Genomic DNA, 26,742 nt, shown 5'->3' with positions numbered 1-26,742 from the left:
CTCCTATCAGAGGAGTGCTGGCGGTCTGGGGTGAAGGGAAGGCACACCAGGGAAGGAAGGAAGGAACTGGTGGGAGGTGGAGGGAATGGAGGCTCAGGGGCTAACTTCAGCGGGTCGGGTGGGGGCGGTGACGCAAGCAAAATGGAAAACGGCGCCCCCAGCAATCTCCTCCTGACTCTCCCGGCTCCCACCCTAACCCGACACCGTCCCAGCCGGACCTCTTGGGAGGAGGGTGACACCATGCGGCTTACTTTGGTACTGCAAAAGTCCCTGTGCCTCCTAAATTCCTTCCGGGCGTCCCAGCTCTTCAGTCAAGGACCATTAACCTCTGCCCTTTGCGCATAGCAGGACGTGCCTAGAATGCCTCCACGTGCACATTCACACACACTCACACATTCCCATCCACCCACTCCCCCCTCCAACATACTGCTGAAACTCCTTGTCTAGGAGGACTTCCCTCCCCCAGAGAGCACACCCTCGACAACCCCACTCGGACCCAGCCAGCTGTGTGCCTTGGCAAGAGACTTAACTACTCTGAGCCTTGGTTTCCTCATCTGTAAACTGAGGGCGACACTAGCACTTTCCGGAGGCTGCGAGCCCTGCAGGAGATCCATGTGAGTGCTTTCATACTAAGTGCTTTCGTGCTTGCTCCCTAGGCTCTGATGCCCAGCTTCCCAGCCCCGCCGAGACTGGCAGGGAGGGAGGGGAGAGTCCGGGTAGAGCCACGTGAGTGAAGACCCTCGGGCAAGAAGGAGCCCGGCCCCTCTGGCATGTTTGATATACTTGGCGTATTCCAGATCTGAGCGAGGTGCAGCCGGGGTGAGTATGGGCTTGGGGGACAGGGCGGATGGGTCAGAGAGCTGGCACGGGGTGGGTCCTGCTGGGCCTTGGAGGCACAGGAAGGAGTCAGTGCTTTGTCTTGAGCGTAGTGGGGGCTCCCGAACCTTTACCCAGGGAGCTGACATAACCAGATCTACGTGGAGTCCCTCTCGGAGCTGGTGAGGACGGTAGATTGGAGAGGGCGGGCCAGGATGCCAAGAGCTGAAGTCAGCCCTCCGGATGACAGGTGCTGCCAGCCTGAATTGGAGAGGCTCAGTGATTCAAACTACACTGGGGGCCCTGGCGATTGATGGGAGGTGGGGGGGGCGGCAGGAGAAGGAGGCATCTGGTAGGGCCGCTGGGCGGGGGGTGTCAGTCACCATCACTGAGACTGTGCGCGGGGCCCCCCTGCTGATTTTACTGTGTGATCTGGGGCAAGACACTGACCTCTCTGGCAACAGTCACAGCCAAATCCCAGGCCGTGTCAGAAGCACATGAGAACAGTGATTGAAAAAGCCCAGCAGCCGCCAGGCTCTCCCCCAAGTCGGATTCAGAGCCTCTTGCACTCCTCCCTAGCTTTGGCGTCTTCTTCAGTGCCAGGCACACATCCACACACCTCCCCCGCACCGTCCACACGCCATCCACATGCGACACCCCTTCCGCTTGCCTTCTTCATATCATCCACACGCATCCCGGCCATTCGCTCACAAGCCACAGGTCATGCCCGTGCCACCCACACCTGCCAGGTACCATCCACACACACCCACAAGCTTGCCATCTGGTGTGCGTAGCACCTCTCCCCACAGGAGAACCAGGCACCAGGCTAGGACCCCGAGGACATCTGCCCCAGCCCCAGGCCACCTCGTTCCCATGACAGTGCTCTCCCCGCACCCCCCCCCCCCCCGCCAGAGCCTGACCAGCTGCTCACCTTTGCAGGTGCAACCCTCCCGGGTGATGGCCTGTCGGCAGATACCACAGGGCTTCACCTTCTTGAAGGTCTTCACCTTGAAGTGGTGAGTCTTGGGGGCCTCCAGATCCTCCGGCTGTGGGGGGTGGGGGGAGAGGCACAGTGATCAGGCCTGGGCAGAAGGCCGGGGAAGGAGGCGGAGGGGACTAGGGGACAAGTGGGCAAGGACTGGGGAAAAGGAGAAGTGAGAGCCCCGTCAGGGGTGACAGGCCTGGGCCCATTTCTGGGAGGAGGTGCCCCAGGAGAGAGAAAGCTGAGTGTGACCCAGACTCCCACAATTAGCTGGGTCAGCCTACCGGGACACTGATTTTAAATGGATTGCTCAATACGGTTTTACACGCGCACACCGCACAACCACACCCCGGGAGGCTGTCTCATGGCCGACCCGGTCAATAGCCCCCTAAGGTAAGTACTGTGGCGACTCCTTTCACCAAAGATGCATTTTGCCGGAGCTCTAAGCTTCACTGTGAGGTTTCTGTCACTCAGGATTAATCCGTGGGGTTTATCCACACAGTCGCACGGAGCAGCAGCACCTCGTTTTCATCACCGTGTGTGAACACAGCTAATTCCTTTCCCTGTCCGTGTCCCCATGTCGCCAATGTGACACGTCCCTCCATTCTCTCTCACCCCCATCCCTACCACCTCCTGCCCCAGCCCGGGCTTCTTCCATCTTTATTTTTGGTTCTTTGCACTATGAAAATATTGGCATGTTAAATCTCCTTTTTATTTATTTTTTTTATTTTTTTTCACATTTATTTATTTTTGAGAGAGAGAGACAGAGTGTGAGTGGGGAAGGGGCAGAGGGAGAGGGAGACCCAGAATCCGAAGCAGGCTCCAGGCTCTGAGCTGTCAGCACAGAGCCCAACGCGGGGCTCAAACTCACGAACGGCTAGATCATAACCTGAGCCGAAGTCAGACACTTAACCGAGTGAACCACCCAGGTGCCCCTTTATTTATTTATCTATTTGTTTATTTATTACTTATTTATTTATTTATTTATTTATTTATTGTTAAGTAGGTTCCACACCCAGCACGGAGCCCAACACGGGGCTTTAACTCACAACCCTGAGATCAAGACCAGAGCTAAAATCAAGAGTTGGATGTTTAACCAACTGAGCCACCCAGGCAGGCGCCTCTTAAACCTCCTTTTTAAAACGACAGCACCACACACATGCGATGAGAGGCAGGCTGACAGTCCAGCCTTCTCTGTGTCCGACTGGCCGTGAGCCCTGAGCCAGTCACCAGCCGCCGCGGCCACAGGCCTCGGTTTCCTGCTCTGGATGGCATGAGGTTGGGCACCACACCCTCAAACTCTGACAGTCTGTCCTTTGTAACCACATATGGGAACACACTCTAAGCCACAAAACCCTGCACCCACACTGCCTAGGACCCCCTCCTCCCATCTGCAGCCCTCAGCCCAGGCCCAGGCTCAGGGAGCTTCCCGTGGATGCCCCGGGAAGCCATCCCTGCCCACGGGCGCCATGCCTCTCCAAGGCCCCTCACCCTGGTGTCCAACCTGATGCATTTCCCGGCTTTGGCAGCAGGGGCCGGCAGAACACAGACATCGGCAGCTCCCTCACCCTGCGCAGGGCTCCCTGACACCCCTCTGCACACACATGGCCACACACAGAGACACAACCTATAGCAGACCCTGAAGTCCCAGGGGAGGGTTCTTCTCTTCAAGGTCCCCCTCCTTGTGCCCTGCTCCAGAGCCTCCAAGCGCTGACACAGGGGCCGGAGGGGGCGACTTGTGTGTTCAGAGCATCCCGAAAGCTAGCAGGTCCAGGACTCCTCTCTGAAGACACTGCAGTGGTGAGTCCTGGGGGGCAGAGTGAGTCTGAGCCGCGAGAGATGCAGAGAGAAAAAAACAGACAAAATGAGAGAGACACAGAAAGCCAGAGAGACAAAGAGGCAGAGAGACAGAGAGGGAAAGAGAGAGACAGAGACAGAAACTCAGAGTTGGAGAGACCGAGAGACAAAGATAAAGACAGAGAAACGGAGAAAGACAGAGAAAGACAACAGAGAGTCAGAGAGGAAGAAGACAGAGATAAGGCAGAGACAAAGGCAGAGATGAACAAGCACACATGGAGAATAAGAGAAATTAGATAGAAACACACAGAGACTGTAAAGGGAACCAGAGAATCAAAGGGGCAGACAGACAAAGGGACACAGGAGCCAGCTTGAATGGGCCCCCAAACGCTAACTCTGGGAAGACTTGAGCATCACAATACAGAACGATAGCAGTGGCCTAAATGAGCCCATGCTGATATGCAAAATACGTGAAAAAAATTCACAGTGTGATGAGAAACGGAATACTTACAAATCTCAAAGCACCTCACCACACCACACTTTTATAAATTACAAAGGGAAAAAAGTCACTTTTCCCGGCAGACTCCACGTTAATCAAATGATCAAAGCGAACATCACCAGTAATGGGAAGACTGGAAATCGTGCACCATGGCGGACACACACTGAGAACAGAACACCACTTCTGCCACTTCCCTGCCGAAGAGACACAAGCTGAATCTAATCGTGAAGAAACATCAGGCCAACGCAAATCGAGGCACAGTCTACCAATTAAATGGCTTATAATCATCAAAAGTGACAAGGTCACAAAAGTCAAGGGAAGATGGAGGAGATTTCCAGACTGATGGAGTCTAAAGAGATAATGATTGCCAAAAGCAGTGGCTGATTCTGAACTGGATTTTTCCCATGCCCATAAAGGACGTCAGTGGGACAACTGGCCACACTTCGGTGGGGTCTGAGGAGGACACAGTAGTCATGTATTGATGTCAGGTCCCGGACGTTGATGGCTGTGTTGGGTTAGGTAGGAGAAAGTCCCTGTAGGAAAACCAGGAAAGCATTAAAGGGTGGCAGGGCATTGTGTCAGCAACTTACTCTCAAATAGCTCAAGAAAAAAAGTTCTTTGCACTGTATCTGCAACTATCTCAAGTTTGAGACTGTCTCAAAATTCAAAGAGACAGGCAGCTAGAGATGGCAGGGAGGCAGGATGGATCAGAAACAAAGCCCAGGGCAGAAGTGGCAAGGGCAGGGGGCAATGGAGCCAGAGTGGTGCCAGAAGCCCAGCAGTGCCCCCTAGTGGTTAAGCCCAGCAGCAGGGCCTGGGTTCTGATACTCCAGCGTGCTGGGTCCTAGGAGCTGTGCTTCCAGCTTCTGAGGATGGGGGCAGGACATGACAGGGCACTGTCCTGCTCTGGACCTCATTCAGTTGTCCCCCAGCCCGCAAGGAGGGTAGGTGAGCTCCCTCCATTCTGAGGTCTCACCCCCCCTGTTTTCCCATCTGAGCCCCTGGCTGGCAGCCTTCCAGACAATCTCTGTCATAGACATTCCAGGGAGGGGGCCCAGCCCAATGTCAGACGCAGCAGCACCCCCTGGGCTGGGGGGAGGAGCAGGAAGGGGACCCGGAGTTCAATTTAAGGCCTGTCTGGGGAGGCAGGCAGGAAGCCCTTAAGCCCAGTCTTTTCAGGCCTACTCTAGCCACCCCCTAAACCTGCCTCTCCCACCCCAGTGAGTCAAGCAGGGCCCCCCATTCCGATTTATCCCCCAGACTTCTCCACCTATACCCCAAATTCAGCCCTTCCCCCAAAGCCGGCAGAAAGAGACCTTCTCCCCAAAGTATACTTGGAGCAGTGGAATCTCCCAAAAGAGGGTCCTGGCTGCCCAGTGAACAGATGGGGAGCAGGCGGAGCCTTCCAGACTGACAAGCAACCGCCCAGACTTCTCCCGTGGGCCCTGGGCTTGCCTGCTCTGCCTGCCCAAACTCATAAATGTGAGTTTACAAAATCTCTCCCCACACAGGCTTGGAGAACAGGAACAGGGTTTCAGATACACTCGGGGCCTCACTCGCGGCCTCTCTAAGCAGCCTGTGGGCGACGGCCCAGCACACTCCTGCCCCTCACCCCCACCCCATTCTGGCTCTCTGGCTCAAGGAGTGCTGGGATGGGAATCTAGAGACCTGCTGTCTAGGCTGGTGACCTTGAGAACATCAGTGACCTTCTCTGGTTCTCACAGTCCCCAGACAGAAGTGACGGGTTTGGACAAGATCCTCTGAGTATAGACAGAGCAGGGGAAACAATGGGCCCGTTTGAGATGAAGGGATTGGAGGAACGGAGGGCAGGACATGCTCATGGTGACACAGAGAGATGTCTCATGAGATATCACCCCTCTGTGAGAGTCTAGGGAACCCAGGTGGGAGTGAGGAGGCCAGCTTGGCCAACCCCAGGCAAGTGGTTCCAGGCTGTGACCTCCACTTTACAGTATCGGCTCACCGGCTATCCAATGGGTATCTGGCAGTTTCATTGAAAGGGTCACCCACAGAGGTATGAAGATTTCCCAGTTTGCTGGAGGAGAAAGTCTAGGGTGGGTGAAGCTTATGTCTTCAAATATCTGAAGGAGGTGTCACGGTAAGAATGAACCAGACGTGATCTATGAAGTTACTGAAAACAAAACAAAACTCAGTGGGGGGCAGGCAGAAGTCACAAGGACACAAGATTAGACTCGAGGGGGTACGAGAACTTCCCGACGACCACATGTTAAAATCCAGACAAAGAAAAAACATGGGGGTCGGGTACCTTCACTGCCTTCCCCCAGAGTTACTCTGCAGATACGGGCAGAGGATGTGAACGAGCCCGTGAAGTGCAAATCTCTGTGCAGGGGTAACCACTTGTTGTGACAGTGCTCATCATTTTTCCTGACAGGTGGCAGACAGCCTCACAAAGCACTCCCCACCCTTCCTAGCTGGATTAGCTCCTGGAGGGCCTGGGGGAAACTAGGGGGACACAGAAGACACAACAGGAGCTCCCCGATCTCTCCAACACCCACTTCCCTCAAGAGCCAGAGCCCCGAAAAGGGAAGGGGTCCCAGCCCAGAAGTCATACTTCCCCACCCTCCGAGCCCAGAGTCCCCTGCCCCTGTGACAAGCCCACCCAGCATCAGAGGGCTTTCCTGGGCCTCAGGGGGATCCTCTCTTTCCCACCCTCCATTCAGCCAAGCCTGCCTGCCAGATACATCCCAGCCAGAGGGGCGGGGCACATCTGGCTGCGACAGATTTGGCGGGAGTCCTGGGCCCTGGGGTGGGAAAGGCTGATTGTTGGTTCCTCCCTGCCCCGTGGGGGCAGAGTGTGATGGTGTGGGGGTGGGGAGTGAAAGGGGATTGGCAGCCCTAGGGGTCCTCCAGCTCAGGAGTTCCTGCCCCCTCCAGAGAAACTTCCCCAGCCCTATCCCCACTAGGTTCCCTATGCCCTGAGGCTAGGAGCCCTAGAGGATGTGGCCAGAGGGCAGAAGTCTACGCGGCCAGTGAGCCTCAGGGAAGAGAGTCACCAAAAAGCAGGCCTAGGGCAGGCCTTGCCCTGCTTGCTGGCCATCCACCAGTCCACGTCTGGCAGTCTTGTGCTAGGCTGCCAGGCTGGCATCAGCTGTCATTTCTGTGGAGGAGACTCAGACTCCCCAAGGAGCATCTGGGAGACCCCGGTCACCTCAAGAGCAAACTTCCCCCAACCCCACTTCCTGTCACATACACACCAAAGTTCCTTACCCACCACCACCACCTGCAATCTGCTAGCCAGCTAATGGCCTGACAGTGTTCTTGGTCGCCAGGGTGGAAAACTCTGAGTCACCCCCCAACTCCTGGCCCTCCACCCTCCAATCCAACCAGCTGCCAGACTCTGAATTTTGCTTCCTGAACACTCTTAGCCCTCCTGTACTTTTTGATTCCAGGGCCGTTGCCTTATTGAAGGCCTTGTCACTTCAACCTACGGCTACCGCAACAGCCTTCTGGTCCCCTGACACCGGGCCCCTACTCCCCACATAGCCTCCATGCAGCCTCTAAGGAGCACCGCTCTATGAGGTCACTGATGCCCCCACTCCCCCCAGAATGCTTCCATGCCTACCCATGAATCCAAGATGAAACCCGGACTCCCTCAAGCCAGCCGGGGAAGCAGCCTTGGTCCGTAAGCAGCCCACCCCGCCATCTCAATCCCCACACCCCACTCCCCGACTCCCTGCCCTGCGTCCACCTCTGAGCCTCTGCTCTGCTCTTGCCTCCTCCCAAAATGCCCGTCCTCCCTTCTCAGCTGGCCAAGCTTCTAGGCTTCTGTCCTCATCCTGGAAGGCTTCATCCAAACCTCACCCCCTCAGGGAGATTTTCCCCATACCCTCCCCCACACACCACCGGCTCAGATTCAGTCTCTCCACTGCTGCCTTCTTTTGGTGTTTTGAAAAGCGTAAAAGCGCTGGAAAAGACGAGCATGCTTGTTCCGTGGCCGTGATTCACCGTTTGTTAATGATGTGCCACTTGGGTCCGCGCTCCCTCTCCGTCTCTGCCCCTACACAAGCTCCACTGAGTCTCACGCGCAGGAAGTTCCACACCAATGTGGTACTATTATCTAATATTGAATTCATATTCTCATTTCCCCTTTTGCCCCATTAACATCCCTCAGAGCTGGGCCGTTGGTTTTGTTTTTCTTTTGCACTCAGGATTCAGGCAGAGGCCTGTATTACATTTCGTTGCTAGGTTTCTTTCATCTTCTTTCATCTGGACCCATTACTCCTCCTTTTGATTTCCCTGTTTCGAAGACTCTAGGCTCTTTGGCAGGAGGTCCCTCAGGTTCCTCAGGATTCAATTCAGGCTAAGCACCGCCCCCCACCCGCAACCCAGGTATCCCTTCCTCTCCTGGTTGTGTTTTCCTGGGGCTGCATCATAGGACTCTGTGCAATGTGACTGTCCCTCCCCTCCCTTGTTAGCTGGGTGGCCCCAGGCAAGTGTTTGAACCCCTGTCTGCCTCACTTTAGTTAAATGGGCTGATAAAAGTAACCACCCATAGCTTGTGAGACAATGCCTCAAAAGCCAAGGGAACAGCACCTGGCACATAGTAAAAGCTCCCTAGGTATGGGCTACGTTTCACCATGTCTGTCACTCCTGCGTGTGTATGCGTGTGTGTGTGTGCGCGCACGTGCGCGTGCACGCTAGACTAGCTCCCCAGGTACACGTGTCTGCCGGTACTTCTGCTCCTCAGGTGCTGGAACAGTGTGATCCCTAAAGAAGGAGCGAATTGAATGGAGTTGATGCCTGGCCTCAGTTCCCCGTGTAATTGTACCCCACTGACCTGCCCTCGGGGAGAGGACACAGGTCACCCCCTTACCAGCCACCGATCCAAGCTCAGAAGAAAGCTCTCTGACTGTGAGTAGCCCTGCATCTCTGCGGAAGGAGGAGGGCAGGGGGCGGCACTGACTGAGTTCCTCCCAGGTGACAGAGGAGCATGAGAGGCGTGGGAGCCCAGGACTCAGCCCCTGACTCGGTCCCCTGAGCTGAATGATCTCTCCCCTCAGCTGGCCTCTCTCTGCGCCACTCGGCTCCTTCACAAACCACATCCCAACGCTCCTGATCAACAAGTCCCAGGTCCCTTTTTGTGCCCACCCTTCCCGGGGTGGAAGGACACAGGGACGGGATAGTCTGAGCCACATTCATGGGCTGGTGCCACGGCAAGAGGCTGCCACGGAGTCCCTCACGGACCCCTCACAGTGACGATGAGGTGAGGAGCTTACTCCAGACACACAGGTAGGGCAGGATGGAACAAAGATTCGAATCCAGGTCTGACTGAGGCAAGGTCCCAAGTCCCTAGCCACCTCACTGCCATCATCTGTAACAGTATGCCGGAAGTGGCCCGTCCTGGCCATCTCTAGGAGCCCTGACAGTCACATCGTCAGTGCCCCTCTACCCAAAGGCCATATCCTGGCTAGTTGACCCTGTCCTATCCATCCACAACGATCTTCGTTTGCTGTACTTGGACTTCCGAGCTCTCAGCTTCACCTCTGCATTAAAGGCCTCCCAAGAGGCCTTTCCTAACACCTCTGCCTCTGCCAATCCAGGTTTGGTACCCCCTAACCTACACCCACAGCTTCCCTCTTGGCAACACCCATCTTATTGTAATCATCAGCCCAAGATCTGCAAGCTTCTTGAAGAAAGTAGAACCCCATCATCATCCATGAAATGGATGGACAGGCAGTGGGTGGGCAGGCGGGTGCCAACATGGCCCAATGGCCGGACGGTTTCTCCATCACACACGGTACTTCCCCAACACCAGCCCGTACCCCTCGCTGCTCGCCCCCAACCCCCTTTAACCAGAGCTCCAACACCCCTCACCCCGCACTGGCCCTCACCTTCCCTGTCCAGGAACACTGAACCCAGCGGCCATGTGGCCTTGGGCAAGCCACCTACCCTCTGTGGGTCCCCTTCGCCATGGCTGGAAACTGGTACTTGTTGTCCCTGCCCTTCGTGCCTTACGGAATCACACTGAGGTTCAAACGAAATTGTTTAAGTCAAGGAACTGTACACAAGAAAGGCAGAGAGAGGCAAAATAACTTGTCTGACCACCACAGCTATCCAGTGGCAGAGTCAGGATTTGGACCCAGGCAGGCTGGCTCCAGAGGCCGTGTTCTGAGCATTGTGTGTGCTGTCTGCAGGGGAAGGCCTTGATTGTTCTCTGCCTTCACATCGTTCTCCTGGCCCCATTCACATCGACTCCACACACCCTACCCTGAAGGAGTCCCAGAGTGGAAAGCCCTTGATGGGGGACCAGGAGACCCAGGTTCTAGTCCTGAGTCTAGCTTGCTGGGTGGCTTTGAAAACATGCCATCATACGATAAGAGCTGACATTTCTTGAGCCCTGACTGTGTGAGAGACACTGTTCCAAATGTGTGGGTCTATTAGCTCATTTGAAATCTAACAACCCTATAGGTAGGTGGGAAAACTGAGGCACAGAGATGTAAAGCTACTTGTCTAAGGGCACACAGCCAGCAAGTAGCGAGGCCGGGATCAAGGCCAGGCACGGCACTGTCAGCGAGCACACAGCACTTCCTTTGAACACTGCAGAAAGACAGTGAGGTACTTGTCTCTGACTTTGTGCCTCAAAAGTCATTCCGAAAAGCTTTGCCCAAGGAGGGGTTTGTTTCAGACCCTGGTCAGTCTCATCCAGCCCAGCCTAGGTCCCAAACCCTGCTTATCAGGAGGCCCCGGGTGGGCACAGCCCTCACGGGCAAACAAAACTCCAGAGACAGCAAATTCAGGACCAGGAGGTCAGACTGGGGTCTATGTGGCAGAAACCGCACGCTGAGAACCTGAGGGCTCGTGAGGACCCTTCCGAAAAAAATATGTGCTTAGCACTGGGAAGAGCATGAACTCCAGAACAGAGAACACTTCGTTGTCTGCAGCTGGAAATGGCCTCAGAAAATACTATCCACACTTCTGCGAGGTCCAGAAAAGTCGAGTGGCCAGCCAGAGGCCACGTGGCTTACTCAGGGCAGGGCCTGGGCGCCCTCGCCACTCCCCGCCACGGCCTTGTGTCTCTTTCAGCCCCACCACCCTTGAGGCGTTCCTTCCAGTTCCAGAGGACAGAGTGGCTCTAACTCAATCGGCGTAACATCAAAAAGCCTCAATTAATGGGCATGTATTATTCTCTAAATAAACCATACTCGGATATGTAGAAACAAACGGGAGCATTTGATGAGAGAATCAAGTCATGCAGAATATGTAGCTCTACCCCTCAGCTAATAAAGTGATATTTGTTTCATTCCTAGAGCTTGTGAAAACTATACCCTGCAGATACGTTGCTTCTTGGATGAAACATCTGTAGCTATCCCTGTCCGGGAACATATGCACACATAGACAATCATGCACTCACACTAGGGCATAAGACATCTCTTCCAGACCATGCCTCAGTTTACCTTCCTAAGCTGCAGACCCAGCTAGTTCTTGGCTCCAGAATAACTGCAGACCCAGCTAGTTCTTGGCCCCAGGCCCTGGGCAGTCGGGAGCCTCAGAGGTGGGGTCCCGGCCCACAACAGCCATCCCAGGTAGATCCTCCCCGCACATGAGATCTGGGATACAGGGGATCCCACGAGCCAAGGTTTCCGAGAGGGGGAAGGACCAGCATCTACTGAGCACCTACTGTGTGCCTGGGTACCTGATCTTTTGACATACATTACCTCTGTGCTCATCCCAGCTATACAAGGTGTGTTTTATTATTCCCACTTTACAGATCAGGAAACTGAGACTCACAAAGGGGACTGTTTTACCCAAGGCTGCCCATCTAGCAAGTAATAGAACTAAGATTTTAACTGAGGCCTGTCTAGTATCAGAGTCCACGCATTTCCCACCGCCAGGTGCCTTTCGAGGCAGAAGCAGCCCCCCTGGCAAAGTCTCCAGGGCTTCTGTGCCCCATCTCCATAACTGGTGCCATCTACCCCTCCATTCCCTGCCACAAACACACACCCCAGTCCCACCAAGGCCCACCCAGAAGAGAGGAAGTTTGCCGGTACAACTACCCGTGCAGCTGTGGGGGAGGGGGGAGACAACAGCCTGGACACGGCCAGAACGGGGCCCTCGGTCCAGTCCACACTTCCCCAGACTGCAGCCCACCCTGGCAACGGCCACCCCCTCTGCCCAGCCCACTCCCTCAGCTCTTCCCCATCCCGTAGACGAGTGCCCATTGGGCTGTCCCACAGGGCCAGGAGGGACAGGGCTGGGAAGGCACCAGGAGAGGGGGCAGGGGAGGGGCTTAGAGGCACCAAAGTCGCAGCGCCCGTACCTCCCTTTGGTCAACAGCACCTTCTCCCAACTCTTAGAAAGGACAGTAAGATCCATAGGGCACACACGCCTACCTCTCTGCAATGCCCCTTTACCATCTTCATTTCACCCACGGGGAAACTGAGGCTTGTCAGGATGAAGGACTTTCCCCACGACCTCTGAGCAGGGGTGGCCCTTCCTCCATCCACAGCAGCCTATCATCCCTGGAAGTCTAACTGCCCTCTGTTCCCCCTGCAGGGCTCCCCCACTGCCCACCTCAGTCCTCAGCATGGTAAGCTCATCTGAGGGAAGCCGGAAGACCTTAGAGAGATGAACTTGGTCAAAGCTCCCATTTTACAGATGTCAACATCAGCCCGGCAAACCACTGATGCATCCCGTGTGCAGGATGTTCCAGGCACCCTCAGTCTACTATTCAGACCCACGCCTGCCCCAGAGCCCCACACTCCACCCAAAGCCCCTCATCCCAGCCCCGTCTCCCACCCTTCCCCCCTCTGTCCCAAGTACACCTGGCTACCCAAGTCTGATGTCCCACGGTTGTCCTCAGACTGAGCTTGCCTAGGGCCTGGCCAGAACAGGGAAAGGGGCAGGAAAGGCCACATCTGGATCCGGGTCTAAAGCTCCCTCCCCCAAAACCAGTCATCACTCTCTTTGAGACGACATGAACCTCAGCCGGGGATGGCTTCCCCGCCCTCCTGACCCCTGTGCATGCCTTCGCCCAGCCCAGACAGCCAAGTAGCCCCTCTAGGGAAGGGGTCTCCTGCCCCTGCCCTCACCCCTCTTGCAACAGCCGGGACTCTCCCAGCCCCCATCTCTCCCACGAGGCTTTTAACCTCATCATGTGCCCCCCACCAAGCCCTGCCTGGCCACACCTCAGCACCCTCACCTCAACCCACACCTTCCTCAACCGAGGAGGAGGACGAGGCAGGGGTTTCCTCCCCTGGGCAGGAGGGGAGGGGCGGCAGGGGTGTCCGTAAGGATGGGAGGCCTAGAGAGGAAGGGATGGCAGTGGGTAGAGGCTGAAAGTGAGTGGAGAAGGGACAGAAGTGATGGAATCCCAGCAGAATTCTTTGCAGCCAGGCTTTCCCAGGTTACATTTGCTAGGTCAGTGTCTCCCGTTCCCTGGGCCCCTAGCACAGCCACCTTCTCCAGTTTGGGCTGAGCAACCCAGGGGGGGAGGAATTCCCCCCCCCACCCCTCCCCAAGATGGCAGGGGGTGGGGGCGGCAGGCAGGAGAGGCCCCAAAAAGAAACAAACTTCTGGTTCTTTCTTCTACTTGCAGCCCCTGCACTCAAGTGGAGGCCAGAGAGGTAGAGAGGGGGGATATGCCGACCACGAGAACCAGGGCCTAGGCCCTGTTGATGGGGAAGGACTACGGTTGAGGGCCTGCCCAAGTCAGTCTGTCCTTCTGTCAGTTAGAGGCAGAGAGGCCCTCCGCCTTCACCACCAACCTCCATTCCCCCCCAAAGACCCGACCACCACTGGCTCTCAGCCTAAGGATAAGACCGGGGGTGGGGGTACAACCTCCTAGCTAAAGCAGCCAGACCTACCCAGAGCATGCAGGACAGACAGATCCACGTCATCTTTGGTGGGTCCCGTCGCTCGGGCCAAGCCCGGAGCCTGCACACGGCCCCCCTGAGCTCACAGCCTTCGCGGAGCAGGCAGAAGGCAGCTCTGAGAATGAGGCCGCTGCTCCTCCAGCCAGCATCTGTCGGGCCTCTCGCCCTCCCTCCCTTCCTCCTCCTCCCCCCACTCCACCCCCTTGTCCCAGCCTCCAGTCTCCTCCCTCCTTCCAGGCTCCGCTGGTGGCTGGTGGCTGGTGGCGTTGGGGGTCAGAAGCCCTGCTTTGCAGGGGGTGTGAAGGAGACGGGGCAAAGGGACAGCTACCGGAGACAGCCCCCCCACAAGCCATCACCGTCCACCCTGCACTCCCCACACACACACCTCCAGACATACAACCCTGGTGAGCCACCAAAACTTCCTCCACCTTCTGATCTGATGCCGGTGGCCTGGAGTCTGCTGTCCTCACTGCGGAGCCCCCCTCCCCACCCCCAGACCACTGATGAACAGACAGACAGACACAGTCTGTATATCCTGGGGTTCCCTGGCCCCATCCCATCTCTGAGTACAGATGCACGTTCTCCCGCCCTGGGAACGCACATTTATTCGCACACACTCAGCCTTAACACAGGCCTTAACACAAGAGAAACCAGGCCAGAGACTGTGGGAGAATGGCCCTGCCTCCAGGCTGTGGATTTCATTCCAATTTTTTTCCTACTTCTTTTTTTTTCCTTCTTTCTTTCTTTTCTCCAAACATCTGTCCCAGCCCTTCCTGCCCTTCCTAAAGGGAGCCCCGCTCCAGGCTCCTGCAAGAGTCTGTTTTTCTTGACTGTACCCTGGGCCAACATTTGGTTTGCATTTCCCCACTTCCTCCTCCACCTCCCTGGCTCCCCCTCCCTGGGCCCGGTTTTCACCTCCCACCATTCCACCCGCCTACTTCTCCCCCACAGTGTCCCCCTTCCTGGCCAGCCCTCCCCTCCCCCCACCTTAGCTCGGGGCAATAGTTTGGGGTCCAGAGAGGGGTAAAAAGTAGGGTACAGAATCTAAGTGTATTCCCAGGGAGCACTGCAGGCGAATCCAGCAAAATCTGCTCAGGCTCTCATTGTCTGGATCCACCCCCCCCCCACCCCCCACCTTTCCCCCAAAGACTTTCCTCTTTGAGCTCTGGCCGAGGCTGGACCAAGTGAGAGTGGGTGGGGCTGGTGAATCACCCATTCTGCTTTTTGGAGCCTTTCAGGGGAGGGAAAGAGGGCTCAGCCCCACCCCCTTCTGAAGACACACACATCAGGACACAGAGTCCAACTCACATAAACACTCAAAATGCCGAGCACAGGGCCCCACCCAGAGCACTCTGAGACCATTTTCCTGGATTGAGTAACCTGGCAAAAAAGTCCTCTCGCTTGAGCTCCTACGCACATGCACGAGTGTGCTGTATACGCCCCCGGCCACATGTACAAAGGGTTACAAATTCCCAGCCTCGCTCCCCCCACCCCCGTCACCCAAGAGCATGCCCTTGCCACTCTCTGTCAGCACCACACACACAGTGCATCCCCAGGGGTCAGTCTCTACAACCGGCCTCTCCCCTCAGCCGGACCTGCCCAGCAGGTATGTTGACTCCCAGCCCACAGTCCAGCCAAGACATTTACCTGAGAAACTCCAAAAAGAGAGGGAAACATTCACATTTCCTCTGGGGAAAGGCTGCCACACACAGAAACACGGGTTGTGCACTGCACAAGGACTGACATTCTTATCGTTTGGTGTTCTAAGAAGTCAGGGGAGGACACTGAAGCAAGGTGTCTGATTCTGGTCCTTCCTGGAGCAGGTGCCTAAGTCTTTGTTCTGCTCAGGGGGATGGGGTGAGGAATCAGGACTCCCTGCTCCTCCTGCTCCAAGCGCTTCTGCAGAGCTACTGAGCTACAAAGGGTTTTGCCCCCACACTGCATGCCCTGCAGCGTCATAATACCCTTCAGCCCCCTCACCCCAGCCACCTCCCTACCAAGCCCATTGGGGGCGTCCACAGACAGACACTCCTGCAGACCCTCCCACCCTCTGCTGGACCCAAGCGTAGGGGCAAGCAAGGAGGAGTGGTTTTTCAGGAGGCCTCTCTGAGCGCCTGGAGCCCACTCACCCCCCCAACCACCACCACCAGCCCTGCCAGCCTTCCCACCGCTTCAAGGGCTCAGGCGGCCACGTCCTGACACCCCAGTACCCACGCCCACCCGTCCTCTCTGCCTGCTCCCACCGCCCTCTCCTGCTGGCGTCACTAGGAAATGTGCCTCCCAGCAGCTATCACAGAAGTTCTGAGAAATTACCTTGCAGCTTCCCAGAAATGCTGGAAAACAAAACTGAGGACCAAGTCACAGTGACAGCAACTTGTCTGCCTCCCACAAAGCCCAAAGGGGCCCTGCAGCCTCTAGGCCAGTGCCTTCCCCAGTCCCCCCCAGCTGGGACTAAAAACAGGTGGGAAGGGCCCTAGTGCCGCAGAACCCTCCCCCAGAAGGCTCCCATCTCTCTTTTCCAAGCCTCTGGGGGTCTGTTCCTGTATCTTAACCTCTCACTGTTGGGAAGTCCTTCCTGCTACCTAACCACCATCCAGCCGGTTTAATGTTAAGCTCTGCCACCTGAGGTGTCTTTAACTCTGCAACGACCCCCTGTTTGGGGCTCGTTACCCATTATTCATCCTGCACAGCCTGGTGCTCCCTCCCCCACCCACGCAAGGGGAGAGCTCCTTGGGCAAGGACACGTCCTGTGCTTTATATCCCCAGAGCCTGGCATACAGCAGGTACCAGACCTGATTAAAGAATGAATGAGTCAATCTGTCAATCAATGGGTCTTAACCTATTTTCCTACAGTTAGCATCTAACTTCCCAATCCTTCCCTCTCTCCCCCTCTGGCCCCCTTGAAAAGGCCTTGGGCAGTCCAGCCTGCACACCTTTGCACATGCCCACGATACCCACCCATCTTCAGTACTGTCTCTTCCTGCCACCCCCTCCCTTGCCTCTGAGCTCTCTCAGGCTGCAGACTCTCAGGAGGCCAGAACACTCGTGCTCAGTCTGGGGTTCCCCGCCTCGCGCTTGCACCAGGGTCTTGTCTGCAGCAGACATCAGGTACACGCCAGCGGGCCTGCTGGATTTTCCAGACTGGGATCCCAGAAGCCTCAGAACCTGCCACCGCCCTGTGCCACACCACCCCACTGCCTCCCCGCTGCTGTGGCCTGGTTTGTGTTCCACTCGTCTCCCCCACCTGCACGCAGAGCACTTCCTGCTAGCGGGTCTCCAGATCCAGATCCAGACCCAGCAGTCAACGGAAGAAACAGTTCTGCAGGTTCTAGGGCCGGCGCCGGTCGGAGGTGAACTGAGCTGACGCGGAGGGATGGGTGAGTGAGGGCAGGAATGAAGCTAAAAAGGGCTTTGTAAGCCTGACATTCTCCCAGCCTCAGTTTCCTCACCTGCAAAATGGCCGAGCTGATGGCCTCCAAGGCCCCTTCCAGCTGCACCTTCTTTGATGCCACCAAGTTCCCTCCAATGCATTCCTCCTATCTCTCGACACTCATCTATCAAAAAGTTCTTCCTGTTGTCCAGCCCATCTCCGATGGTGGCACTGAGCCTTTCCTCTGTCACCACCAGCACAGACGTGAAAATCATAGACCATCGGAGGCGGAAAGACCCTCTGGCTCAGCTAGCAGCCACAGTCAGGGTGACTGGAAGGGTCACAGGCCAGAGCTCTCAGGGGCACTAGAGAAGGCAAAGAAGAGGGGTCTCTGGTGACCTCGAGACGGCAGCCCCAGCTAAAGGGGACACACGCTTCTCAGTGACAGCCACTGTGGCATCAGGGATGTGAGCCCATACCATCAGATCTTTTGATCTGCCGAGAGAGGCCCCAAATCTATATTATCGTATAAAGTCTTTTATACCAAATATGAACAAAAAAGCAAATTTCACCACGCTGGCTTTTTTAAAGAAACCACTCTGTCAGTCAAACATATCCACTGGGAGAGTCTGGCCTTGGGGCACAGCTGACCTCATCCAGCTTCCTTGGTTATCAGATGACAGCCCTGCAGTGGAGGGAGGTCACAGAGCCAGCGGGTCAGGAACAGAGCCCCCAACCCGTGCGTCCCAGGCCCCACACGTTCTCCTAAGCAGCCTGCCTTCCGGTCACTATCAGACCAGAGTCCAGCTTTCAGCTTCCTACCAATGCCACAGCCCACCGCCTTCCACGCAGGGGCCGCTCAAACCATGGCCTTCTTCCCAGCCGGTCCCAGAGGCCTCCCATCAAATAGGCAGGTGCACTGCCGGCTCTGGAATTCCTGTCCGATGTCCAACTGCAGATCCTAACACCAAAGCACTCGGCAACTGTATCTGTCAGCTTTCGTCCCCTCAGCCTCTGCCATGCCACCTCTGGCCCCGGGAAAGATCACTAGTAACTAACTCGGCCCTTCACTGTGGTATTTAAGACTCCTACCAGCTCTCATTTTACAGATGCAGAAGCTGAGGCACAGAAAGGTTCAGAGTCACACAGCTAGTGTATGTGAGAATGGAGACCAGGGCGTCTGACTCAACATCTCATGAGAATTGAGAACTTTCCTGCCGCTCCTGTAGCAAGCAGTACGGTCACCCAGGGACGAGGGGTTGAGGTCCCATGTTGTGGTGACATGTGAGCTCTCTTGCCACCCCCTATCAAAGGGCTGGTGCTGCAGCTCCACAAAGGGGGTCAGCTGCCCAGGTCTGACTTGGGTGGGAGGAGCAGGGGGCAGGAAAGAGTGCTGCCGCACAGTTCAGGGTGAGACTGACAGGCTGGGCTCCCTTATGGCTCTAGAAGAGGCAACAGGAAGAGAAAGGCCACAGTACCAGCAAGCCCTGGGGCCGAGACCTGGGTGAGCACAGGGTCTGGCCCCCGCTGCCCAGAGAGCCTCCTTTCGGGTAAGCCATGATTCCTCACCCTGCTTCCCACCAGCACACACACACTTGGCCTTCGAGTTCTAGGGTGCTGGAGCCCTAGCATGCCTCCATGTACCACTACGTGGGATGTTCATCACACAAGGGTGCAGCCAAGGGGCGAGGTGGGGGCTGAAGTCCCATCCATACTCCAGTCACCAAGCCTGGCATGGGCCGCATCAGTCCGGAGCATGGGGCATCCATCCCAAAGCCCACCAAGGCACCCTGTGGGCTAGGGGAGGTCTTGCCTCTTGCCCCCATGACTACCACCCCTCTAGTACGAGATGGAGGTGGCCCCCTTGCATTCCAGAAATCTGGATGCTCCCTGAGACAAAAGGTGAGGTTCCAACCCGGCCCTGCCTGGGCCTCAGTTTCCCCAGCTGACATAGGAAAGGGCATCATTCACATCCCCTTCCCCTAACCTCCCCTCCACCAGCACCCTAGGTGGGGACAGAGTCTGGGCCCAATCCCAACAATTTTTAATAAAATCTCTCCCAGAGCTCTACTCAATGATCTTGATCTCTCCCCCAGCTCTAATTTCCTGCCTGACTCAGGCCCTCAAAGGCTGGCTGGAGGGAGGTGACTGCACCTGCTCAGCCAGCCCCTCACCCCCCCCACCCCCACCACCAGTGCCCAGTTCTAATCCTGGCCCAGGAGGAGTTCAGGTCACTCTCTACCTCTGCAAATGAGGAGGGGGAATTGCTAAGCAGCCTGGGGTCCGACTGACCTGGTCCTGGGTGGCCATTGCCCGCTGCAGGCTGCCTTTTCCCAAATGTGAAAACCCGACTCCGCAGCATCTGAACTCAGAGCCCACTGGACCATGGATGGTGCTCTGGTCCCGTGCTCCACAGCTGCAGCGGCTGCCTCCCAGCCAATCACTGGGGACAATGCATTTTGCTAGAAGATTTCAAAGCACACCTTGGGTGACTGGGGCGGAAGCCTGCTGGCACCTTTCCCCACTGCGGAGTGGCAGAGAGGGAAACTGAGGCCCAGAGGCAGCACCTGGGAGGAGGAGCTGAACATTCAATTCCATATGAGGGGGAGAATAGATACTGGGAGAAATCCCTCCATCCCCACATACCCCCGTTCTGGCCTGTCTGGAGGTCTACAAGGAAGGAGACCCCTGCTTGGAAAGGCACACTAATAATAAAGACAATATCCGTAATTTTTATGGAACACTACTATGTAGTGGGCACTTTGGTAAACACTTTAAACGTACTGCCCCATTTAACCTTCACAACGACTCACTGGGGTAGGTAGTTTCATCATGCCCATGTGACACGTGTGAAAACTCAGGTCCAGCCAGATTAAGCACCTTGCCCAACGTCCACAGCTAGTAAATGGAAGAGCCAGAATTCAGAGCTAGGCAGACGGGCTCTGCAGCTGGCACTCTTAATTAACCAGAGTGGGGTACTGCACCCCTCTTCCCCAGTGTGACACGGGCCCTTCCAGTTTCTCAAAGGAATGCAGAACAGATCAGAAGGTCAGTTTCCTGCCATAGGACCCCGAGTCCCTAAATTCCTTCCCCTCACTGGAAGCTTCCAAGGGCTCAAGTCATGCCCTGGGGATTCTCTCTGCCCCTCCAGGGGAGAATGTGAGGTTACAAGCGGTTTTTCCAGTTCCCTACTCTGCTGGCCACCTATGCCCCCACCTCCACCCTTTCCCCACCCTCCCCCTTACACGTGCGCGCGCGCACACGCACACACGCACACACGCACACACACACACACACACACACACACACACACACAGAGGCAAACACACCCTGAAGACATTGTCAAGGATCTACTCTCCTCGGGGAGGATCCCAGGATGCTCAGCTAGGACACACCCACCCATAGCACTGCGTCCCTGCAGACCCTTCCACCCTCACTAACCCAGCTACTGCCTCCCGCCCCCATCCTCTCCCTGTCCCGTTCCCCGGTCCTTCCATCTACTGGGATAGCCCCTCTGAGTCCACCAGCCCCTCACACCCCACTTCCATGTCACTCTGCTCTCCCCCAGCCTTAACTCTGGCCCCTCCTCAGTCCGGTGGGGGAAAAGAGACGTTTCCAGGAACTAGTCCTCCCTTCCCACAGAAACTTAGGGATGCTTAAACCCTTAGATAGGTTCCTCCGTGCCCAAATCCCCACTGCCTTCCCAAAGACTATCCTCCAGACTTCTGACCAAACTTAAGGTGCGCTTGGGGAGGGGCAGCCACTCCTCCTTCATGTATCCCTATTGCATGGGTAGGGGCCCCCCAGGAGTCCCCAAACTCTGACGAAAGCCAGGCTGACAATGGTCAAGACGGTGGTGTCCCTGAGGGTGGGAGGGTGATACACTGGCCCCCAGGCAGACCGCACACCGCTTGCCCGGAGTGCCTGTCTGAGGGAGGGGTGCAGGGAGGGGACAGGTGCCAGAGGCAGAGGACTTTTACCTGGCTGCGGAGGCAGAAGCGCAGGGGCAGGAGGCAGGAGAAGAGGTACTTGCCCCATCGGATCACGCAGGAGAAGCACCAGCTCAGCCGAGTCATGATGACCCCGAGGGTGGGCGCCACGGGCGGGCGAGAGGGTCTGGGCACGTGGACCCGCCGCTCGGGGCGCCGAGTTGGGGTGGGGCGAGGAGGAAGGCGAGAGCCCTGCCCCGGGGTCTCCCGGAACCTGAGCCCCGCAGGAGCCGCGCGAGTGTCCCGCCCCCTCTAGCGGGAGGAGCGGCCCCGACGTGGCTCCATCTCCCCGGAAGCCCCTGCGGGAGGCGCCGGCCGCTGCTGGGCGCTTCCACCCTCGGGGACTTCCTCCGGCGGCTCCCTCTCTCCTCCCCTCGGCGAGACGGCCTCGGCCCGCCTGCTTCTCGGGCGGGCTGGGGGGCGGGCGCAAGCACCCCGGCAACTTGGGAGGCTCGCGGGGCCGCGCGGGAGAGGCGGGTCGGGACCCGGCAGAGGCGGTGCCAGGCGCCCGGCGTCCACCTGCGAGGAAGGCACAGCGGCGCTGGGAGGCTGAGCGGCGGCGGCGGCATTGTGCTCCGAGCTGCAGTGAGTGTGCGAGCCAGCGTGCGTGTGTGGATTCCCCTCCAGACCTCACTCAATTCCCATATTGCTCCCCAGAGTATAATGTGATTAACTTAAACGGAGGCCACCGGCTTCCAGCACAAGCAGAAACATCCTCGAGCTGGGGCATGCACATGGGGACGCTGAACACAACCTGAACCACCTGTCCCAACTCACCACCAACCCCTGACCCTGGCCACACCCAGACTCCTCTACCTGGATCTCTCTCCAGCCAAGTCAGGGAGGGAGGGAGCTCTGAGCATCCAGAACCCGCACAGGTTGGAAGGAACCCTACCTGGGAGGCTGAACCAGCTCAGATGAATGAGAGTTGGACAGGCTGCCTCTGGCTATGGCCGAGCCTCCTGCTCAGGGTTCAGGGCACTCCACTCCCCATCTTCACTTTCTGTCCTGCCCCGTGGCTGCCACTAGAGCCGGGACCCACCTCTGCCTCTGCTGTGCTCAGATGATGTGAACCGAGGATGGGTCCTCGCAGGAATATTGTTTGGGGTAACCATACTGTGACCGTGGAACGAGGAAGAGGGAAGAAGAGAGAAGTGAGGGGGAGGTGCAGGAGAGAGGGAGAGACACAAAGGCAAAGACAGACACACTGGAGACCCACTGCCAGACCACAGAGAGGTGGACAGGCAGCCATGAGCTTTGCCCCTCTTTCTGTTGCTGCAGAGAAACGGGAAGGCAGCCAGCCAGCCAAGCCCAGAGAGAAAAGGGGCGGGGGAGCTGTGCGCTTGCAGGACCCTGCCAGGGCCTCTTCCGCAGCCACAGGCCACCAGAGCCAGCTAGGGACCCCGCCCCCAGGGCCCCCATGGCCTGCACTGCCCAGCCAGGCTTCCCTGGGACCATCTCAGGGCCATTTTTCTTGCCAATGCGGTCTCCCTACCCCCTTCCCCTCACCCCTGTCCCAAGCTCTTCCCTTCTCCAGCAGACTTCTCAGGCCCTGCCCCCTCCCCACTTCAGATCCCCACCAGGAGACAAGGCAGTGGGGTACAGTGCTTTGGGGGAGATTGGGCAGGGACACAGTGAAAGAGAAGGAAAAGATCCCAGCCAGTGCATGGCTAGTAAGAGAGGGGAAGACAGACATCAGGGCCCTCAGCCCCTAACAATCCCCCAAGCAAGGGGACCACCATCACCCTACACACACACAGAAGGCTCTAGGTGAAAGCTGGAGGGGGCCTCAGGGGGACACTCTACACCTCCCACTAAAGTGAGCCCATCCCCCTAGCAGGCCTTCGCTCATGCCTGTGACCTCCAGCGAAGGCCCTGGCACTGCTCAAGCCTCTTCCAGGGCTGCAGAGGGGCGTTCCTCTTCTCTGGGGGTCCGGCAGTCTCCACAGCCTCCCCACCGGGGCACCAGAGGAAATGGATAAAACGTGAGACGTGAGGAAATGGGGCTTAATCCATAGGGAGTGGAACAAAGTTTAATCAAAGAAATCACTTGTTGCATTTTTTAAATAGGAGGAAGTCCTTCAGATAGGGTTGGCTGCTGAAGGGTGGCCCTGCTTGGCAGAAAAGAGGACAAGATGACTTTCTCTTAACAGCATCCTTAAGTCTTCCTGGCACTTAGGACATGAAAGGCACTCATCAAGGACACTGAAAGGAAAGAGGGAGGGTGGGAAGAAAGAGTAGAAACTGATGGCTAGACCTAGCTCTTCGGAACAAGGAGATCCGATGAAAAAGGCTCAAAAGGACAGAGTCCTTCACTTCATCCACTGCCCAGCAGGAGGTGTCCTTAAACCAAGGGACCCTCCAGAGAGGAACGGAAGAGTCTGTGCAGCTGACAGAGTCAGGCAGTCAAGCCCATCACTGCCTCCAGCTGCTTCCCAGCTCTCCCCTCTCCCCCAGCTCCTGGCCTAGCTTCATGCCCCACACCTCAGTTCCTGAAGATTAACCCTGCCCCCGTGGATGCTGCCTTGGTGGGACCCAGAAATGTGGCCCTGGGAGTGTGATGCCTCGTGGGAAACCACAAGGCCTCTGTTCGGCATTCACCACCAGAGGAGGGCAGAATCCTGAGAATAGCAGCCGCAGAATCCCCAGAATCTCCCAGAAGGTTTTAGTAGGGACCCCTTTGCTTCCTCTTCCACCAAGGCTCTTGTGGTTTTGGGGGGGGGGGGGGAGGAGCCGAATCCCAAAAGGTCTCTTAATCTCAATCCCCTTCTCCCGCAAAGTAGTCAAAGCACCAGAAACTGCATCCAGTACCCGGTGGTGTTTAGTAAATCTTCCCTCCTTCTTCTTCCAGTCCCCTGAATACTGGGGACAGATGCAAGGCTCCACAGAATGGACCAGACACGGATGCTCAAACACAGTGGACCACACATTAGAGCCAAGGCATGGAGTGAATGAGGAGCCAGGATGAGCCTGGGTGGAGTTTGGTCCATCAGAGGGCCTCATATCAGAACCCCAACCTTTCTACGGTGCCCATGAGGGTGCCGGACAAGAGCCCCCAGACTCCTAACTCTCCCTCCCCATTGGAGCTTTTGTAAAGCTAGCCAGCATCCTCAGAGGATTAACCAACCTTCCAATGACTGCTTCCACCCCCCGCCCCCCAACTCATGTGACGTGGCCCTGCCCAGGCCTCAGTGGTCCCTGGGCCTGACTCCCAGCCCTGCCACCCTCCGGAACCTCCACTATTCCTCCCTCTTCCTCCTCTCCTCAGCTAGATTCCAGACTAGCAAACTAAGCTGTGTTGTGGGTCTGGCCAGGACTTGAAGGAGGAGGAATCTCTCCTCACCCCACTCTTGTTCACACAACCCAGAGACCCAGATTCTGAGTGCAGGCCAGGGAGGAAATTCCAGAGACTAGGTGAGACGGAAGCCACGTGCACAGAGAGGGGGCCACTCTGGGCTTTTCTCCCCAAGTTTTCCCTGGGTCAGAGCCAGGAGGGCCTACTTTTCCCTTGAGTAGGAGAAGAATGGGAAACTTCCCACAGGCAGCCAGCAAAGGTGTCAAGGAAATAAGAGAGCAGGTCATAGCCAGTAGCCCCCTGGGGACAGGCCTTGGGAGGAGGGCCCACTGGCTCAGGGCAGGCACAGAGCCTCCTCTGTCTCAGGCCCCCAGGGTCACAGTGCCCCCAGCTGGTTTTGTCTGTGGGGGGACAATGGCGGCTCCTGTCTGGGGGAGAATGGCTTGGGCATCAGATCGGAGGCTCCGGGTCTTCTTTTCACACTCAGAGAGAGATGCACAGAGGCCGCTCCCCAGGGACCTCCCAGCCTTTCTCCCCCATCAGATGGGGACGGCTCTGGCAGACCTGGCTTTCTCACTACCAGTTAGTTTCAACACCCTCCCAGCTTCAAGGAGTCCTCTTGTGGCCCCCAGGGGGCTCTCACTTGGTCTCACCTCCCAGGCTGGTTTCCCCAGGGTCCGGCACCACTTACAGGGACTTCATGGGCTGCACCCATAGCTACACTGCACAACCATCTACAAGATCCAGAACTCAACAGTTCTCCTGCCATGCGACAGAATAGGGGTCCCTGCAGAGATGGGGTCCCATCTCATGTGGGCTCCAACGTCACCTCCTAGGTTCCCACCTCCTCAGACAGCCTCGTTAAAGTCCTTGCCTGCCCTCCCCCACCCTCAACCCAGCATTTCTTCATAGCACTTAGTGCCTCTTGTTGACAGATTTGCTCACTTTACTAATTCATCTCTTCCCCACCAGAATGCCAGCTTCCAGAACACCTTGTCAGCCACTGCACTCCCCGCCCCCCCCCCCAGCACCCAGCATGGCCTGGCACGTGGTCGATGGACATACATTACTTGGTAGATTGGTTGGTTGGTTGCATGAATAAAAGGAAGAAAGGAAGGAGGGAGGAAGGGAGGGAAGGGAGAGAGGGAGGGAGGGAGGGAGGGAGGGAAAGAGGGAGGAGAGAGGGAGAGAGGGAGGGAGGGAGGGAGGGAGGGAGGGAGAGAGGGAGAGAGGGAAGGAGGGAGGGGGGGAGGGAGGGGGGAGAGGGGGAAGGAGGGAGGGAGGGAGGGAGAGAGGGAAGGAGGGAGGGAGGGAGGGAGGGAGGGAGAGAGGGAGGGAGGGAGGGAGGGAGGGAGAGAGGGAGAGAGGGAAGGAGGGAGGGGGGGAGGGAGGGGGGGAGAGGGGGAAGGAGGGAGGGAGGGAGAGAGGGAAGGAGGGAGGGGGGAGGGAGGGGGGGGAGAGGGGGAAGGAGGGGAGGGAGAGAGGGAAGGAGGGAGGGAGAGAGGGAGGGAGGGAGAGAGGAGAGAGGGAAGGAGGGAGGGAGGGAGGGAGGGGGGGAGAGGGGGAAGGAGGGAGGGAGGGAGGGAGAGAGGGAAGGAGGGAGGGAGGGAGGGAGGAAGGGAGAGAGGGAGGGAGGGAAAGAGGGAGGGAGAGAGGGAGAGAGGGAAGGAGGGAGGGAGGGAGAGAGGGAGGGAGGGAGGGAGGGAGGGAGGGAGAGAGGGAAGGAGGGAGGGGGGGAGGGAGGGGGGAGAGGGGGAAGGAGGGAGGGAGGGAGGGAGAGAGGGAAGGAGGAGGGAGAGAGGGAAGGAGGGAGGGAGGGAGGGAGGGAGGGAGGGAGAGAGGGAAGGAGGGAGGGGGGGAGGGAGGGGGGGGAGAGGGGGAAGGAGGGAGGGAGGGAGAGAGGGAAGGAGGGAGGGGGGGAGGGAGGGGGGGAGAGGGGGAAGGAGGGAGGGAGAGAGGGAGAGAGGGAAGGAGGGAGGGAGAGAGGGAAGGAGGGAGGGAGGGAGAGAGGGAGGGAGGGAGAGAGGGAGAGAGGGAAGGAGGGAGGGGGGGAGGGAGGGGGGGAGAGGGGGAAGGAGGGAGGGAGGGAGGGAGAGAGGGAAGGAGGGAGGGAGGGAGGGAGAAGGGAGAGAGGGAGGGAGGG

At 57.4% G+C, this 26,742-nt stretch overlaps 1 protein-coding gene and 1 long non-coding RNA gene across 8 annotated transcripts in view; one reads left to right on the top strand and one right to left on the bottom strand.

Annotated features, from left to right (window-relative positions):
* Positions 1-14,047, bottom strand: part of TNS1 (tensin 1) — a 194,769-nt gene extending 180,722 nt beyond the window's left edge. For 6 of the 7 annotated variants that reach the window (XM_053904953.1, XM_053904952.1, XM_053904956.1 and 3 more), the window contains exon 1: positions 1,748-1,862. Coding sequence is in view for 1 of the 7 variants with exons in the window: in XM_053904966.1 (XP_053760941.1) it covers positions 1,748-1,862; positions 13,937-13,969 (148 nt within the window). In the remaining 6 variants the exon portion in view is untranslated. Of the gene's footprint in view, positions 1-1,747; positions 1,863-13,936 lie in introns of those variants that run through there. The other variant, XM_053904966.1, reaches the window with a different exon arrangement.
* Positions 1,755-11,373, top strand: LOC109265084 (uncharacterized). Its single transcript, XR_002079013.2, has 3 exons — positions 1,755-1,832; positions 8,821-8,984; positions 9,134-11,373. It is a non-coding gene; the product is annotated as an uncharacterized LOC109265084 (long non-coding RNA).
* Positions 14,048-26,742: the final 12,695 nt, after the last annotated feature.

The sequence above is a fragment of the Panthera pardus genome, unplaced genomic scaffold (assembly GCF_024362965.1).
Source record: "Panthera pardus isolate Hobbes unplaced genomic scaffold, ASM2436296v1 HiC_scaffold_10, whole genome shotgun sequence".
Taxonomy (NCBI): Eukaryota; Metazoa; Chordata; class Mammalia; order Carnivora; family Felidae; genus Panthera; species Panthera pardus.
Note: the sequence above shows the minus strand (reverse complement) of the source record. Positions and strands in the feature narration are given on the sequence as shown.